This window comes from Zalophus californianus, chromosome Y (assembly GCF_009762305.2).
Source record: "Zalophus californianus isolate mZalCal1 chromosome Y, mZalCal1.pri.v2, whole genome shotgun sequence".
NCBI lineage: Eukaryota > Metazoa > Chordata > Mammalia > Carnivora > Otariidae > Zalophus > Zalophus californianus.
The window spans coordinates 436,338-455,458 of record NC_045613.1 but is presented as its reverse complement, the minus strand read 5'-3'; the positions used below and the strand labels follow the sequence as shown (position 1 = coordinate 455,458).

Here is a 19,121-nt window from a genome sequence, read left to right as displayed (position 1 = left end):
ATCCTCACCAGCACGTGTTGTTTCTTGTGTTGTTGATTTTAGCCATTCTGACGCGTGAGGTGGTATCTCACTGTGGTTTTGATATGTATTTCCCTGATGATGAATGATGTTGAGCATCGTTTCATGTGTCTGTTAGCCATCTTGGATGTCATCTTTGGAAAAGTGTCCATTAATGTCTTCTGCCCACTGTTTAATTGGATTATTTGTGTTTTGGGTGTTGAGTTTTAGAAGCTGTTTATGTATTTCAGGTACTAACCATTTATCAGATATGTCATTTCCAAATATCTTCTCCCTTTCTGTAGGCTGCCTTTTAGTTTTGTTGATTTTCTTTGCTGTGCAAAAGCTTTTTATCCTGATGAAATCCCAATAGTTCATTTTTGCTTTTGTTTCCTTGCCTCCAGAGATGTGTCTAGTAAGAGCCAATATCAAAGAGTTTCTGCCTGTGTTCTTTCAGATTTTGATGGTTTCCTCTTTCACATTTAGGTCTTTCATCTATTTTGAAATTTAATTTTGTGTATGGTATAAGAAAGTAGTCCAGATTTATTCTTCTGCATGTTGCTATCCGGTTTTCCCAATACCGTTTGTTGAAGAGATTTTTTTTTCCATTGGGTATTCTTTCCTACTTTATTAAAGACTAGTTGGCCATATCGTTGTGGGTTCATTTCTAGGTTCTCTATTCTGTTCCTTTGATCTATGTGTCTGTTTTTGTGCCAGTACCATACTGTCTTGATGACTGCAGCTTTGTCGTACAGCTTGAAACCCAGAATTATGATGCCTCCAGATTTGCTTTTCTTTTTCGAGATTGCTTTGGCTATTCAAAGTCTTTTGTGGTTCCATTACAAATTTTAGGATTATTTGTTCTAGCACTGTGAAAAATGGTGTTGGTATTTTCATAGGGATTACATTAAATGTGTAATTTGCTTTGGGTAGTATAGACATTTTAATATTGTTGGTTCTTCCATTCCTAGAGCATACATTGCACTTTTTTTTTCTTTTTTGCTTTGTTTCTGAGGAAATGTCCAATTTTGCTCTTATCCTTGGTCCTTTGTTAGGTATACATAAGGAGTCTCTCCCTTCCCCCCCATGGTTTCTTCCAGGATTTTTCTTTAGCACTTATTTTCTGCAGTTTGAATACCGTATGCTTAGGTGTCATTTTTTAATATATATATTTATTCTGCTTGGCATTTTCTGAGTTTCCTAGTCCATTCTTTGGTGTCTGACATTAATGTAGGGGAAGTTCTGTTTCAAATACTATATTCCTTCCTCTCTTTCTTGGCATCTGGTATTCCCACTATGTATATGTTACATGTGTCTAGTTGTCCTACAATTCTTGAGTACTCTTTCTTTTTAACTTTTTTGCTTTCTAGTGTTGGGAGTTTCTCTTGACATATCTTTAATCTTAGAGATTATTTCCTCATCTGTGTCTTATGTACCAATGAGCCCAGCAAAGCCCCCCAAAAAACAACTTTGTTGTTAGTATAGTGTTTTTTATCTCTAGCATTTCTTTTTTCATTCTTAGAATTCCATGTCTCTGCTTACATGACTCATTTGAAATTTTTTTCATGTCCACTTTTTCTGTTGGAGTCCTTAGCATTATCAGCTGTAGTTATTTTAAATGTTTGGTTGAATAATTTCAATATGCTTGTATCAGAGTTTCATGTTTGCTCTGTCTCTTCAGACATTGTTGATTATTGTTTACTATACATTGGGTTTTCTGTTGAAACTTAGACATAATATACTGAATAAAGGGAACTACTGTAAATAAACCTTTCATATTGTGTAGGTATGGAGGGACAGGTTGGCTAGAGAGAACTGGAATTGAGTATTTCACTTTCCCCCACACGGAAGTCTGTACCAGGCTAGGGTTTCATACTTCCCTTCTTCTAATTTGGTTCTTATAAAAACCTATATTAGGACCTGGTAAAGTAGCTTCTCTTGAGGGTAGGCTTTATTAAGAGCAGAATGCTGTATCATATTTCAGAATGATTACTTTGCATCTCTTCTCCTGGAAATGAGGGGCTTTTTCTGTGATCCTGTCTGTGATGACTTGATGGGATTTCTGGAGGTAAAGTCACAAAAATATGAGTGTTCCCTTCAGTCTAGACCTTCTGCAGTTTTTAACTCTCAGACATTCCCACATCCGCTTCCAAGCAATTCATCAAGTACAGTTTAGGGTTTTCTATCCCTCTCCTTATTTGCATGGAGGTTTTTGCCCATGGTTTTCTGCTGGTAATTTTTGACTCTCTCTGTCCCTCTGATCTCCCATCTGATTTTATGGGCAGCAGTTTGCCACATGACTTTATTTTTCCATCAGATCTGTGAAGAGTTGTTGATTCAGTTTACTACTGGTTAGGGAGTGACAACTCCCCAGCTTCTTATATGCTGAACTAGAAATCAGAAGTCTCCTATCCCTTTACTTCTCTCTCTCTTTTTTTAAAGATTTTATTTATTTATTTTTTTATTTTTTTAATTTATTTATAGTTGGGAAGGGCAGGCAGTGGGAGAGAGAGATCTTGGGATCATGACCTGAGCGGAAGCCAGATGCTTAACTGACTGAGCCACCCAAGCACCCCTGCTTTCTTCTCTTTTTTGTCCTTATATTTAAGCATCTATATGTAGCTTATGGTTATGTTCTGTGTTTGTGTCTTGGTCTTTCAGCTGTATTTTCAGTCCTTTTAATATAAATGCTGATATATTTGGGATATTTTGTCTCTTAGTTTATGAGCCTTAAGAATTTGGGAATGGCTTACCTGAGTGATTTCTGACTGTTTTTTTTCTTTGTGGTCAGCATCTCAGCTAGGGTTGCAGATATCTGAAGACTTTACTGGGGTTGGGGTTATCCTTCACAGTGGTTCACATGGCTTTTGATGAGAAGCCTCAGTTTTTCAGCACACAGACCTCTGCAAAGGGCTCCTTAAGTGTCTTCAGGTCATGGCACTTAACTTTTCCTAGAAGGCTTGTTCTAATAGAGAGGAAGAAAAAAGTCTTGATAACCTTTGTGGCTTGACCTCAGAAGTTAACACTGACATTTCCAAAAAGGTAAGTGATTAAGAAAGTTCATTACAGGGCTCCTGGGTGGCTCACATGTTAAGTGTCTGCCTTCAGCTCAAATCATGATCCCAGGATCCTGGGATCGAGCCCTCCATCTGGCTCCCTGTTCAGTGGGAAGCCTGCTTCTCCCTCTCCCACTCCCCCTGCTTGTGTTTCCTCTCTCACTTTCTCTCTGTCAAATAAATTAAAAAATCCTAAAAAAAAGAGTTCATTACAAATGTGTTTTATTAGCACTAAACGTTGTAAAAACTAATGTTCTCTACTTATAACCTATTCAGTCCATGCAGTTCTATGTAATTTATCAAATATTCTTAATCTTTAAGTCTTAAATTTTTAAAATACAGTAGATGTAAATGCTTTACAAAAAGGCTGAGAAGTGTAATCCCAGTTTCATTAAATATTTCTAGATCTGTATGGAACATTTTAAAGTATAATGTTTTCGCTAAACATGTTGATACTAAATTGCTAAATGTTATACATACATGTCATTGAAATTTAAGTCTGGAGTATTTAATTTTTTAAGACCTCATCAGCTGACTCGTCCACTGAGAATTCCCCAGCAACTCACCCAGATGAACAAGGTCAAGGTGATGCTCCACCACAGCACGAAGATGAAGAACCTGCATTTCCACATACTGACTTGGCAAAGTTGGATGACATGATCAATAGGCGAGTTGTTTTGATTTTTTTTTTTAATGGAGCTAATAAACTAGAAAAGCAGATTTTCTTTTTTATCAGCATTGCCACTGCTAAAGAATGAGGAAAACAGTGGATTGCAGTGTCAGTAATTTTACTGTTTTCTTCATTGCTGTAATACTTAAGTCGTTGTCAGGTACTTTGTAACTCATTGTTAATGCAGGCACTGGTATGAATTTTTAAAAATTGAAAGATGATATGGATAAAGATTTTAAATTAATGGTGCTTTGTGATCCTAATGGGTGTGTTTCATTCCTAGAACTATAGGTAGGGAGTTCCTTTTGTGTGTCTATAAAGATCATTTCTCCTTGGTACACTGACTACTAGACTTGCTGGATGACCTTTCTTATTTATAGGACATCCATTTTCTATAACATATTGTAAAAGATTGTAGTTTGGTAGTTTTTGATTTTTATTTAAGTGTACTTATAATTAGGACTGGAGGACTGAGTTAAATTAAATCTTTAGTGATGGGAATAAAAAAAAGACAGCTTTCCATAACCTCTAACTAAAACAACAAAAAGTATCAATTTACATCTAACAGATTTTTTTGTAAAAGGTATCTTTTGTTGTCTTTCTGTAAGGGATTTAGGGACAGCTGAAATAGAGTTATTTCTGGGAAGTAGTGGATTAGTCAGTGGAATATATTCTTTAAGTGCTAAGCTTTTCATTATACCTAGGAAAATCCCAGCCTGGGTATGGTGGCATCTGCATTGCTTTTGATGTAGGAGGATGCTCAGGATGATACACAGGCTTAGAGGTTCTTTAAGTCATGTAATTTTCAAGAAAATTTGGTATATGTTGTGTTGAGTTGAATTAAGGAGAAATGAGCCATTTGTCTCATTATCTGTCTTTGTGAAGAAGATTCAAAGAAATATTACTGATATCTGAACCTCAAAAGAATACTTTTTTACTACTGACTTTAACAGTGGGTATATTTAATTGACAATTGATTATTTTTAGTTTTAGGGGCCTGTGAAAGTTATTTCTTGAATTCTCCTTCATTGCTGTATCTCTAGTTAAACAGTGCTTTAAAAAATTGTGTAGATACAGTAGTTCATTCTTAGTTAAACAAAGCAAAAATTTGCCAATCTCTTTTTTCAATTTATGGTGAATGTATAGTATAGTCAGGATTTTTTCACATTTTCATAGTAAAATTAATTTCGTAAGTAAGTTATAGTATTGCATTTACTCAACCAATAATATTTTTAAATTTTGTAATAATTTTAGGCCTCGTTGGGTGGTTCCAGTTTTGCCAAAAGGGGAATTAGAAGTGCTTTTAGAAGCTGCTATTGATCTTAGTAAAAAAGGTGAGTGATGTTACTATGTTTTCCATAATATATGCTCTTATAGCTACTTATATATTGTTCTTGAAGGCTTTTGTTTTTTTCTTTTATAAAGTTACAGTATATTCTTAGACTACAGTATCTCTCTAAACTTTGTTAGGGCTTTTATACCTATATCTAGAGCAAAGGTTCATAAAAACCTTTGGGTAAACTTTAAGTACCTCTGACTTAAAATTTCATGCAGATTTTACATGTTAGTGTTTGTAAGAGCAGGATCTTTTGGTTTGTATATTTTTGAAGGGGCTTTTAAAAGTTAAAAAGTATTTTCTAAGGTGTAATAATTTTTTTAAAAATCTGTGGTGTACATTAAAACATATTTAACAATTTAAAAATGCTAGATTGCCATATGAATCCAGATTTACCAATTGACCTTTTTTGCATGTAAGCGTATGTTAATTTGCAAGTAATTTCAATAAAAATTGTTTAAACTTGCCATTTGAATGACTTACTGAACAGCCAGTAAACCAAAAGATACACCAATCTTATTTTTTTGTGAAAATTGCTGTTGCATTAATATTTTTGTAACAAAATGTCAAGATTGCATTTTGACTTCAAAAACTTACCAAAAAAAATTTTTTTTTAAGATTTTATATATTTATTTGACAGAGAGAGACACAGTGAGAGAGGGAACCACAAGCAGGGCAAGTGGGAGAGGGAGAAGCAGGCCTTCCGCAGAGCAGGGAGCCTGATGCGGGGCTCGATGGGATCATGACCTGAGCCAAAGGCAGACGCTTAATGACTGAGCTACCCAGGCACCCCACAAAAAATTTTTTGGTGGGGGGGAAATGTCCTGATAGATAAGGTCTTTTTTTTTTTTTCAAAGGCAACTGATAAACAATCTGGTATTTTTCAGTATTGCCCAAACATAACCCTTTTGTGTTAGAGTCAGTCACTTTTTGATGACTTTGTTCTACCCATTATTAGATGCCACTGAATTCTTATAGGAAATGGCCAATTTTTGTAATATGGTCTACTTGCTCAAGACCCTGAAGGCTAAAAGAAAAGGGCAATTCCATTTTATTTTCCGGATTATTCAGTAGGCAGATTTTTAACATCTTTGGTATCTGTAATGTCTGTTACACAGTCTGGGCTGTGTTTGTCTTGGCAATATTAATAATTTAACAATTGTCCTACAGTCATTTAAAGAATTTTTTGTTTTTAATCTTACAAATTATGAAAATATTTCATCAAGTAGCAAATGTTTCTCAAAACTCAAATTTCTTTTTTAGTTTGCACGTTTGTAAGTTAATTGAAGGACTTATGAACTAGGCGTGTTTTAAATCCTAAAGGTACAAAATGAACAAAAATTGAAATGCTACTTTGTTTAATAGCACTGCCATTCAGTGGATGTGTGTGGTTTGCTGAGGCTGTTTCCCATTCATTTTTTCTGGGATTCTGATTACTGTGAGGCAAAGTTTAAGTTATTTTAAGGGCAGCCCTGGGGTTTTGTTTGTTTGTTTTTATTCTTGTGGGTATTTTTTTTTTTTAAGATTTTATTTATTTGACAGACCACGAGACAGGGAACACAAGCAGGGGGAGTGGGAGAGGGAGAAGCAGGCTTACCAACAAGCAGGGAGCCTGATGCGGGGCTCGATCCCAGGACCCTGGGATCATGACCTGAACCAAAGACAGACACTTAACTGACTGAGCCACCCAGGTGCCCCTGGTGTTTTTTTATTACGTTGTGTTAGTCACCATACAGTACATCGTTAGTTTTTGATGTGGTAACCCACAATCCATTGTTTTCATAAAACACCCAGTGCTCCATGCAATACGTGCCCTCCTTAATACCCATCACCGGGCTAACCAATCCCCACACCCTCCTCCCCTCTAAAACCCTCATTTTATTTCTCCCAAGTCCATAGTCTCTCATGGTTTGTCTCCCCCCAGTCTTAGGTTTAAATAATCTATGGACACGTATATGAGCAAAACCAAACTACACTGTGCCAATTTAGTATTTCTGAGTTCTTATGAAGTATTAGAAGTTTTCTTTTTGGCACTGAGTGTACTGTTTTTCTTTAGCCATAGGAAATTAAAAAGAATTAGGCATGTACAGATAATGAAAAATGATGAAAGGACTAATTAATTACAAAATCAAGACAGAGTTCATGTTTTAAATTTGTTAAACAGAATTTACAGCCAAATGAAATTTTAAAAGTTACTTTTTTTAATGTCCACTGTATTTTCAGTGAGTTTAATGCTGTGAAATGCTTTTATTCCCTTTTTACCCAGTGTTTTTTTTGTTTTAACGTTTTGTAACCTATCTGGAAGAACTTTCAGTTTTATTATCTTAAATGATATAATTGGTCAGGGAAATGTTTTCTTTATGCTGAATTTACTGTAATTTTTTTTCATCTATTCTTAGGTCTTGATGTTAAAAGTGAAGCATGTCAGCGTTTTTTTCGAGATGGGTTAACAGTATCTTTCACTAAAATTCTTATGGATGAGGCAGTGAGTGGCTGGAAATTTGAAATTCATGTGAGTCTTCTAATTTATTTGAGACTCATACTTACTTAGTGATTGCATATAGATTTATCCTTGGAAAATATTATTGTGAGTAACATATTAAATCTGATGATATGTTTGACAGAATTGAAGGTTTTTAAGAACAGTCTTGTCTTTTAGAATGAATTTGAGATTTTGATTCCTGAAACTTGGTTTAATCTGTGTCCTGGAATCCCAAGTGCCTGTGACCGTATGCACATCCCACATTTCATCAAGTGTGTCCTGTTATTGATTGTAAGAGTCCACTATTTTTCATAACTTTAAGAAAGAAAAATACCCAGATGGCAAATAGAAGACTCCCGATATAATTAGGACACCAAAGGGTATAATTTTAGTATAGATGTACCTGATAAATAAAATCATAATGTGGAAGTGACAAGGAAAATTTAAATCTTACAGGCTTAGAATTTAAACCACAAACCAGTATTCCCACAAGTTTTTGGTATGACTTCAAACTACAGTTTTTTAGTAATTACAAAAGCCAAAATCTGAACTGTTCTCAAATTGGTAATGTCTTCAATGGCTGCAGGAAATGTACTGTGAGGAAATACCTTAACTCTACGACAGTACAAGCCAAAGCAGAATAATGCAAGCTGCCATTGATTCTTAGATACTTTTGTAAACAGATTTTGAAAGTGAAAAAATATACATCTTACTTGAATCATTGAACTCTGAAACCTGGTTCTTATGTATAACATAGAATTAATCAAGAGTTCTAAAGCAAACAGTATTGTTCTGTGGACTTCAACCTAGAAAATATAACTTGAACATTCCCCACAAATGAATATGGCATATAAATCCTAACATTTTCTGATTTCACCTATTTTTAGTGTTAGAGGTAGACATTTGGGGAATTATCTGACTTTTGAATTGATATTTAGATCCAGGTCTGCTAATCTTGGATAGTTGACAGGATTTTGAACATTTAGGTTGTGGAATTGTTGCCTCTAGAGTACAGATTCCAAAGAAGGAAAATGGTAATTTGCATGTCTACTTTGTGGACACAGAATAGAAAAAGACAACCAGTGGTGCCTACTTCATCTGTAACCTTTCTCACATTGTTTTTGAAATTAGGTGCAATATAAATGTGAAGTAAGTTAATTATTTTATTTTTACCGATATATCAATTTGATCGCAGTGCTTTTGAAGTTAAGCAAAACTCAGATGACCAGTATAAAAAAATGGAAAGAGAGCATTAACAAGACTAGAGTGTTTCTGTGCTTGAAATTACAATGTTACCTTTTTTAAATGAACTTTTCTTGTTCTTGTTCCCTTTCACATAACAGAGGTGTATTATTAACAATACTCATCGTCTAATGGAGCTTTGTGTGGCCAAGTTGTCCCAAGACTGGTTTCCACTTCTAGATCTTCTTGCTATGGCCTTAAATCCACATTGCAAATTCCACATCTACAATGGTACACGTCCATGTGAATCAGTTTCGACAAATGCTCAATTGCCTGAAGATGAACTATTTGCTCGTTCTTCAGATCCTCGATCACCAAAAGTATGTTCGTTTTCAAAATTAAATACTGTTTTGTGTTTTTACAAAACTTCAGTGACATGAACCTTTCTTTAACATAATGATCAGTATATAACTTTGTTTTATGTGTGTTTATTTAAAAAACATTACTTAATATATATAGTGATTCATTAACATTGTACAGTGGGCCAACAGCATAAAACTCATACTTGACCAAAGCTTATTATGTATTGATCAGTTTATGAACTTTATGCTATATTTCCCATAGTAGCAAGATACTGTATTTGCTCCTTCAGTGTTCAAAGTGACTTTAGAGAGTTTAACCATTTTAAGTCAGGAGCATGAGCTATACTTTGCACTTATATATGTATATTTAATTGCAAAAACATACGTTTATGAGAGGCCATGTAAACAATTTTTTTTTAAGATTTTATTTAGTTGGGAGAGAGAGCATGAGCAGGGGGAGAGGGAGAGGGAGAACCAGACTCCCCGCTGAGCAGGGAGCCCCACTTGGGGCTCAATCCCAGGACCCTGAGATCATGACCGGAGCTAAAGGCAGATACTTAACTGACTGAGCTACCCAGGTGCCCTGTAAACAAATTTTTGTGACACATCCGAAGGCATTTTTTAATAGATTTTATTTATTCGTTAGAAAGCACAGGCAGAGAGGGAGAAGCAGACTCCCCGCTGAGCAAGGAGCCCCAGTGGAACTTGATCCCAGGACCTGGAGATCATGATCTGAGCCTAAGGCAGATGCCTAACTGACTAAGCCACATAGGTGCCCCCAGTTAGGCATTTCTTAAAATGCTTTGAGTTCCTTTTTTTTTTTCTTTTTAAAGATTTATTTGTCAGAGAGAGAGTGCACCCAAGTGTGAGCACAAGCGGGGAGCACAGGTAGAGAGAGAAGCAGGCTCCCTGCTGAGCAAGGAGCCCAATGTGGGACTTGATCCCAGAGCCAAAGGCAGACACTAACTGACTGAGCCACCTAAGCGCCTTGAAATGCTTTGATTTCTTAACGAGGAACTCTTAGTGTTGATTAGTATCTGAGTTTTGGGTCAAGTAAATAATCTTTCAGTCTGTATTCATTTTGCACAGAAGATATGGTCTCCCCAAATTATAACTAATTTCAAGGAAGCACAGCAGAAAGTAAAAAAAAATAATGCTGTATCAGTAGAACTAAGAAATTAGCCAAAAGCACTCAAATCAGCCGACCAGGCTATATAAGAAGGCTCCCTGTTTTGTATATGTTCATTCTAATGTCTCATGTCATTTTAATGAGTTTCTTATGTCTCAAAGACTGTTTGATTATATTCATTTTGATTAATTTTTGAACACATTGAAAAAGTTACCAGCAGTAGAAACAAAGCAGAATGTAGCTTTAGTGTGTTTCAGTGCACACATACATAAATAGAACCCCAAAAATAACAAAAGCACAAAATCCCTGTAAACTAATGTGAGATATGTGCATACAGAGATAATTTGACTTTTATTTCCAATTTGGATCCCTCTCATTTCTGTTTCATGCCTAAGTTCCATGGCTAGGACATTAGTACCTTTAGTACCTTTAGCTGAATGGGTTTAGTCAAGTCAGGCATCCTTATTTTGTTCCTAATCTTGGAGGGAAAACTTTCAGTATTTCATCATTGACTTTGATACAGGTTTTTCATATGTGGCCTTTGTTATTTTGAGGCAATTTTCTTTTTTTTTTTTAAGATTTTATTTATTTGAGAAAAGAGAGTGAGCACGAGCCAGGAGGAGGGGCAGAGGGAGAGGGAGAAACGGGCTTCCCACGGAGCAGGGAGCTCAATACAGGGCTCCATCCCAGGACCCTGGGATCATGACCTAAGGCTAAGGCAGACGCTTAACGACTGAGCCACCCAGGTGTCCCGAGGCAATTTTCCTTTGTGTTTGTTTCTCCAGTGTTTTTATTGTTTCTAGTAGTTGAATTTTGCCCAACCCTTTTTCAGCATGAATTGAGATGATGTGGGGTTTTTTTTCTTTGATTCTAGTAATGTGGTTTGTGTTACATTGATTGATTTTGTATATTAAGACATCTTCGCATCCCAGGGAGAAACATCCCATTTGTTCATTTTGCTAGTATATTGTTAAGGGGTTTTATATCAGTGTTCATTAGGACTAGCCTGTAAATCTTTGCCTTTGGTATCAGAGTAATCCTGGTCTCTTAAAATGAGTTTGGATATGTTCCTTCTTCTTCATGGTTTTGGAAAAATGTGAGATAGGTGTTAACCTTGCTGGAATTTTGCAGCGAAGCCATTTGGTCTCTCATTTTTCTTTGTTGGAAAGTTTTTGATTGGTGATTCAATTTCCTTACTAATTTTTTTTTTTAAAGATTTTATTTATTTATTTGACAGAGGTAGAGAGAGAGAGCACAAGCAGGCAGAGAGGCAGGCAGAGGGAGAGGGAGAAGCAGGCTCTCCACCAAGCAGGGAGCCCGATGCGGGACTCGATCCCGGGACTCCAGGATCATGACCTGAGCCGAAGGCAGTCGCTTAACCAACTGAGCCACCCAGGCACCCTCTCCTTACTAATTTTAAGCCTGTTCAGAATCTTTCTTCCTGATCACTTGTGGTATAAGTTGCGTGTTCTAGAAATTTATCCATTTTGGGGCGCCTGGGTGGCTCAGTCGTTAAGCGTCTGCCTTCAGCTCAGGTCATGATCCCAGGGTCCTGGGATCGAGCCCCGCATCGGGCTCTCTGCTCTGCCGGAAGCCTGCTTCTCCCTCTGCCACTCCCCCTGCTTGTGTTCCCTCTCTCTCTGTCAAATACATAAAAAAATTAGAAATTTGTCCATTTTATCTAGGCTATCCAGTTTGTTTACACTAATTCATAGTCCTTTCAGTATAATTATTCATAGTGCTTTCTAATCTTTTATTTCTCTGAACTCTATAGTAAAGTCCTCTCTTTCATTTCTGATTTTGGGTTTTTTTCTTACTTAAACTTGTTGATTTTTTTCAGGAAAGAACTTTCGGTTTTAATTTTTTTTTTTCTTTTTTCCTCTTTTCTATTCTCTGTCTCTGGTCTAAGGTTTCATTGTGCTAGTTTTGGATTTAGTTTGCTACTCTTTTTCTAGTTTCTTTCAAAGGGAAAAGTTACATTGTTGACTTGGAACCTGTTTTTTTTTTTTGAAACATTTGAAACTAAATTTTCCTTGTGACACTGATTCCTTCTTTGATCAATTGGTTAAGAATGTGTTGTTTTATTTCTGCATATTTGTGGATTTTCCAGATTTTCTTCTATTACTGATTTCTAATTCCGTTCCATTTTAATATGAAAAGATGCTTTTCTGTGATTTTACCTTTTTTTTTTATTTTCTTGAGAGAGAGGTCACACGCATGAGTAAGGGAGGGGCGAAGAGGCAAAGGGAGAGGGACAAGCAGACTCTCTGCTAAGCGAGGTAGACATGGGGCCGAATCCCAGGACCCCAAGATCATGACCTGAGCCGAAAGCAGCCGCTTAACCAATTTAGGCACCCAGGCACCCTTGATTTTATTCATTTTAAGACTTTTTCTGTAGAATATTTTATTTGCACTTACAAAGAATATGTATTCTGCCCTTGCTGGGTATAGTGTTTTGTATGTCTGAAAAGTTTGATTGTTCTGTAGTGTTTTGTAAGACTGTTTTTTGCTTCTTTTCTTCTGTGTAGTTGTTCTGTTATTGGAAATGCAATATTGAAGTCACCAAGTAGTAGTCTAGAACTGTTTCTCCCATTTGTCACTAGTGGCTTCATATATTTTAAATACTCTGAAGTTGAGTGCATCAATACTTGTTACGTTCTTCTTGGTAAATTGACCTTCAGTCATCGCATAATGTCTTGTCTCTTATCAAAGTTTTTGACTTAACAGCCCATTTTTTTTGATAGTCATTCCTTTTCTGTTTTGGCTACTATCTGCATGAAATCTATTTTTCCATCTTTTTACGTCTAAGCACATATCCTTACTACATATCCTTAGAACTAAAGTGACTCTTTTAGGGATGCCTGGGTGGCTCAGCCACTTAAGCAGCTGCCTTTGGCTCAGGTCATGATCCCAGAGCCCAGCAAGAGTCGGGCTCCCTGCCCAGTGGGGAGTGTGCTTCTCCCTCTCCCTTTGCCACTCCCCCTGTTTATGTTCTCTTGCATGCTGTCTCCCTCTCAAAGCTTTTTTTAAGATTTTATTTATTTGAGGGAGAGAGAGCTCCAGAGAGCATGAGTGGACAGAGTGGCAGGCAGAGGGAAAGGAAACAGGCAGACACCCCACTGAGCAGGGAGCCTGATGCTGGGCTTGATCCTGGCAACCTGATACCATGACTTGAGGTGAAGTCAGTGATTTAACCGACTCAGCCACCCAAGTGCCCCAATAAATAAAATCTTTAAAAATAAAATGTCTCTTTTAGACATTATGCACTGGATCCTGGTTTCTTTTTCTTTCTTTTTTTTAAGATTTTATTTTCAAAGAGAGTATGCAAGTGGAGGGAGGGGCAGAGGGACATAGAGAATCTGAGGCAAACTCCCCACTGAGCAGGGAGCCCAATGCGGGGCTCCACCCTAGGATGCTGATACCATGACCTGAGCCAAAATCAAGAGTCAGTCGCTTAACTGACTTGAGTCATCCAGGTGCCTCTGGGTCCTGGTTTCTTCTCCATTCTGCTGAACCAGGTTTTTTGTTGTTGTTGTTGTGTTGTTTTAAGATTTTTTAGTTATTGACAGAGAGAGAGACAGCAAGAGAGGGAACACAAGCAGGGGGAGTGGGAGAGGGAGAAGCAGGCTTCCTGCTGAGCAGGGAGCCTGATGCGGGGCTCGATCCCAGGACCCTGGGATCATGACCTCAGCCGAAGGCAGACGCTTAACAACTGAGCCACCCAGGCACCCCTGATCTATATATGTTTGATTGCAGAGTTTAATCTGTTTATATTCAGTGTTATACTGCTAAGGAAGGAAGTACTTTTGTACCATTTTGTTCTTTGTTTTCCATATATCTTACAGTTCTCTTGTATATTATTTCCTTCCTTAGTGACATTTATTCAGTTGATTTTTTCGTACTGACATGTTTTCATTCCCTTTGGGGTATATGTGTTCACTCTGTGTTTTAGGTGTTTAGAGCACAAGTAGGGTGAGAAGCACTCTCCCCTGAGCAGGGAGCCCAACATGGGGCTCGATCCCGGGACTGTGGGATCATGACCTGAACCGAAAGCAAGTGCTCAACGACTGAGCCACCCAGGCACCCCTAGGAGTTCTTTTGTATTTCTCAAATCAGTAATTTGCCTTAGGAGGGTTGTAACCTATAAGCCTTTAGCCATTTTCATGAACTGTGCCTGTTCCTTCCCATGGAATTCCCCTAGTCTGAGTTCCAAACAACTTTTGTTTTTCTGACTTCCAAAATAGTGACACAGACCAGTCTGTCAAGCAGCTCAGAATAATGTTGCAGATTTAGTCCTCTTTGCTCTTACATGAATTGAGGACCCTAAAATGTGCCTCTCTTGGAGGAGTAGGCATGGATGAGTAAAAACAGAATGAAATTGCCTAACTCTTTTGAATGTGATTGTTTTTGATTCAGTGTTTGCTTGGTTGTTATAAATTGTGGGCTGATTTCCAGAAATCCTGGAAATAAAGTTATTTCATAACAATAGGACTTTGGAGCTGTCTAATCTTACAACTCCTCAATTTAACCTTTTAAACCAAATGTAAAGGTAAGAATATAGTATACTGAATTTAGTTTTATTTTTTTTTAAAGATTTTATTTATTTGAGAGAGAGCACAAGCAAGGGAAGCGGCAGAGGGAGAGGGAGAAGCAGATTCCCCGCTGAGCAGGGAGTCCGATGCAGGACTCTATCCCAGGAGCCCAGTGGGGGACTCAGTCCCAGGACCCTGGGATTATGACCTGAGCCGAAGGCAGCTGCTTAACTGACTGAGCCAGCCAGGCACCCTATTATGCTGAATTTATTCAGAAATTAAAAAATTGATTTACTGAAGGTTTTAAAATTTATTTTAGGTTCCCATATCAAAGTTAGCATTAGCATACACAGATGTATTCTTGTAACAGTTTTCTATTATTCAGCATTTCCCATGTGTCTTGAATTTCTTTGTTTGTTTTCTTGTTCTGTTTTAAGTAGGCTCTACTCCCATCATGGAGCCCAACACGGGGCTTGAAATCACAACCCCAAGATCAAGACCTGAGCTGAAATCAAGAGTCAGACACTGAACTACCCTGAATAAGTTTTTTTGTCTATTTTTAAATGTAGAACTCTGCCTCTAATTGGGAGTAGAAATGCCTCTTTCCTGTTTTGGGTTTTGTTTTCTGCTAAAACTCGGCTTTTTAGAAGATTTAATGAGCTTTTTTTTTTTTTTTTTAAAGGTTTTATTTATTTACTTGAGAGAGAGAGACAATGAGATATAGAAAGCACGAGAGGGAAGAGGGTCAGAGGGAGAAGCAGACTCCCCGCAGAGCAGGGAGCCCGATGTGGGACTCGATCCCGGGACTCCAGGATCATGACCTGAGCCGAAGGCAGTCGCTCAACCAACTGAGCCACCCAGGCGCCCCGAGCTTTTTTTTTAAGATTTTATATCTTTGAGAGAGAGAGCATGAGCAGGAGGGAGGGGTAGAGGGAGAAGCAGACTCCCCGCTGAGCAGGTAGACTGGTATGGGACTCCATCCCAGGACCCTGGGATCATGACCCGATCCGAAGGCAGCTGCTTAACCGACTGAGCCACCCAGGCGCCCCTTTATGATCTTTCTTATGCATTTGTATTATTACGATTTTTTATATGTACATAACTTTTATGTTTATTTTACCTTCTTACATGTAAAAATGTTTTTAGCTGGCTATACAACCTTTGCTTAATTCCTGTTCAGATATATAGGACATGAATAAATAACAGCTGTGCCCCTAGGCACTACTCTGTAATTGCAGCCTGTGCTGCTTCTGACTGAAGGGATACAGAGAACAAAATATGACAGGAAAAATTTTAAGTCTCCATAAATATATGAATGACTAAATAATACAAATACTATTTATTCTTTTTAAAGATAATGTAATTATTTTATTGAACCTCCTATTTCTGACTCATTCAAACATATATTCCAGATATAACTTAAAAATTATTATAGGGGGGCACCTGGGTGGCTCAGTCGTTAAGCATCTGTCTTCGGCTCAGGTCATGGTCCCAGGGTCTTGGGATCGAGCCCCGCATCTGGGTGCCTGCTCCACAGGAGGCCTGCTTCTCTCTCTCCCACTCCCCCTGCTTGTGTTCCCTCTCTCGCTGCATCTCACTCTGTCAAATAAATAAAATCTTTAAAAAAAAAATTATTATAGGAAAGAATTAACTCTTGGCCTTGACTGTGTTGCAGGGTTGGCTAGTGGATCTCATCAATAAATTTGGCACATTGAATGGGTTCCAGATTTTGCATGATCGTTTTATTAGTGGATCACCTTTGAATGTTCAAGTAATTGCAGCCCTTACTAAGTAAGTTACATTTTTAAAGTTTAATATTTATTGTCCTTATTGTATTGCCTTGAAAATCATTAAAAGTTAGTTTTCTAGTCTACTTTCTTATTTTAAATTGGAAATATGACATTTTTCTAAGTATTATAAAACTAAAAGTACATGTTAGGAGAATACAGATATTAGCAGAAATTCTGTGTTTTCCTTATTTCAGACCATTTGGACAATGCTATGAGTTTCTCAGTCAACATACAGTGAGAAAATACTTTCTTCCAGTTATACAAATAGTTCCTCAGTTTTTAGAAAATTTAACTGATGAAGAACTAAAAAAAGAAGCAAAGAATGAAACAAAAAATGATGCCCTTTCGATGATTATTAAATCTCTGAAGAATTTGGCTTCCAGAATTCCAGGACAAGAAGAAACTGTAAAAAATTTAGAAATTTTTAGGTTGAAAATGATACTCAGGTAAGATACTTCCCCCTTAAATAATTATTTGCCTGTTTAAAATGATACTTAATCAAAATTTCTCTTGCAGATTGTTGCAAATTTCTTCTTTTAATGGAAAGATGAATGCACTGAATGAAATTAACAAAGTGATATCTAGTGTATCATATTATACTCATCGGCATGGTAATCCTGAGGAGGAAGAGTGGCTGACAGCTGATCGAATGGCAGTAAGTCCCTTTGATTTTTCTTTTGTGAATAAAAATATGCACCAGTCATGAATAAGATTAGCACCAATTAGTGCTAATGTGTAATGTAAACAGTGACGGAAACTAACTCTGAAATTGAGACATTGATTCATGACGATTAAATCCTAAAACTTTTTATAACGGATAATAAGAAATGATTTGTTAATAAGTAACCTGTCGCTTTCTATTAACTTTAAACCTATTGTGTCTTTGGTAAGCTTACCGTTGTTGAATACAGGTATTAATGATGCAATTACAGTTTGGTGGGTTGGCTGAAATGCAGTAGGTAGATGGGTAGATCTGAAATCTAGTGAATGAATTGGCATTATGCAAACTCAGTTCAGTTTTGAGTTCTAAAAGTGAGGCTTATGATTAAAGGAATAAAATCTCTGATTTAATGTTCTGTCATGATTTTTAAAACTTAATTCTTTTTTAAGATTTTGTTTATTTGCCAGAGAGAGAGCACAAGCAGGGGGAGTGCCAGGCAGAGGGAGAAGCAGGTTCCCTGCTGAGCAAGGAACCTGATGCAGGACCTGATCCCAGGACTATGGGATCATGACCTGAGCTGAAGGCAGATGCTTATCTCACTGAGCCACCCAGCCATCCCTGAAACTTAATTTTTAAGTCACTTATATCTATCATTTTGGCATCGAAAGGGAACAGTTTAAATAGATATTTATATGTTTAAGTGTTGAAATGAATACTGTCCAGTAGCCTTGTAAGGTATTTGCTTGGTAATATATTTTGAGTGTATATCGTATGCTAATAGTGGGTATATATGTGTGAAGAATGATCTCTACCTTAAATGAGTCCTTAGTTTAATAGTGAAAATGATTGGGGCACATAGCTGGCTCAGTCAGTAGGGTGTGTGACTCTCAATCTCAGGGTTGTGAGTTCAAGCCTCACAATGGGCATGGAGCCTGGTTTAAAAAAATATGTTTTTTTAAAATAGTGAAAATGATCAAAATGTAAAAGGTATTTGAGGACTCTTGGTTATTGAGAAATGGTATGTAACCTAGACCCTAGGTTCTGACTCTGTGTTAGGTGTCAGGTTTCAAGTATGCAGTTTACCTACTTTGTGAAACATCAAGCATTTAACTACTTAAAATGTCCACTTGTCTATGAATTATTACCAGTCCTTGAAAGGTACAGAAAATGAGAGTGTTGAGAAACTTTTGGAAGCAATGTCATTGCTGTGGCATTTCTCTTGATTTTTCCCCCCAAAGAATGAGATCCCTCTGCCTCTCTCTCTCTCTCATGAATAAATAAATAAAATCTTTAAAAAAAAAAAGAATGTAAGACAGATGGGGAAATATAATACTGATTATTCTCACAGATAGTATGAGGAATGTGCTGAGGTACATTTTTATGGGACCATTTCTGTATGTGAAAAATTAAATTCTGTACAACTGTTTATTGTAATATTTTTTTATTAAAACCATAATCACATTATATGGGATATAATTTTTAAGTTTAGTACCTCTGGGAGCATTTTGTGTGCAAAATTAGATTTTATGTAATACTGAATATTTTGCACTAAAACAATACGTAAACATATTACATTAGTGTGTTATAATTTGTAAATGTAAACATGATTGAATCCAATGTTATTCAGAAATCTGAACTATATTTTGATTTGTTACTTTTATTTTTTTCAGTTTTTGAGATGCAATTGATATATGTAACTATATAAATTTAAGCGCACAGTGTAATGACTTAATTAACATGTATAGTACTAGACCTTTTTTTTTTAACATTTATTTGAGACAGAGAGAGAGCATGAGCAGGGGCGAAGAGGCAAAGGCAGAGGGAGAGAGAGAAGCAGAGTCCCTGCTGAGCCAGGAGTGTGAGGCAGGCTCCATCCCAGGACCTGGAGACCATGACCTGAGCCAAAGGCAGACACTTAACTGAC

At 37.0% G+C, this 19,121-nt stretch overlaps 1 protein-coding gene across 1 annotated transcript in view; it reads left to right on the top strand.

Annotated features, from left to right (window-relative positions):
* The window catches only part of LOC118356607 (probable ubiquitin carboxyl-terminal hydrolase FAF-X), a 150,223-nt gene that overhangs the window by 22,605 nt on the left and 108,497 nt on the right, over window positions 1–19,121 (top strand). Inside the window, 7 exon segments of the mRNA XM_035725858.1 lie at window positions 3,575–3,720; window positions 4,978–5,057; window positions 7,459–7,571; window positions 8,885–9,103; window positions 16,422–16,537; window positions 16,731–16,982; window positions 17,053–17,191. Of these exon segments, the coding sequence (XP_035581751.1) occupies window positions 3,575–3,720; window positions 4,978–5,057; window positions 7,459–7,571; window positions 8,885–9,103; window positions 16,422–16,537; window positions 16,731–16,982; window positions 17,053–17,191 (1,065 nt within the window).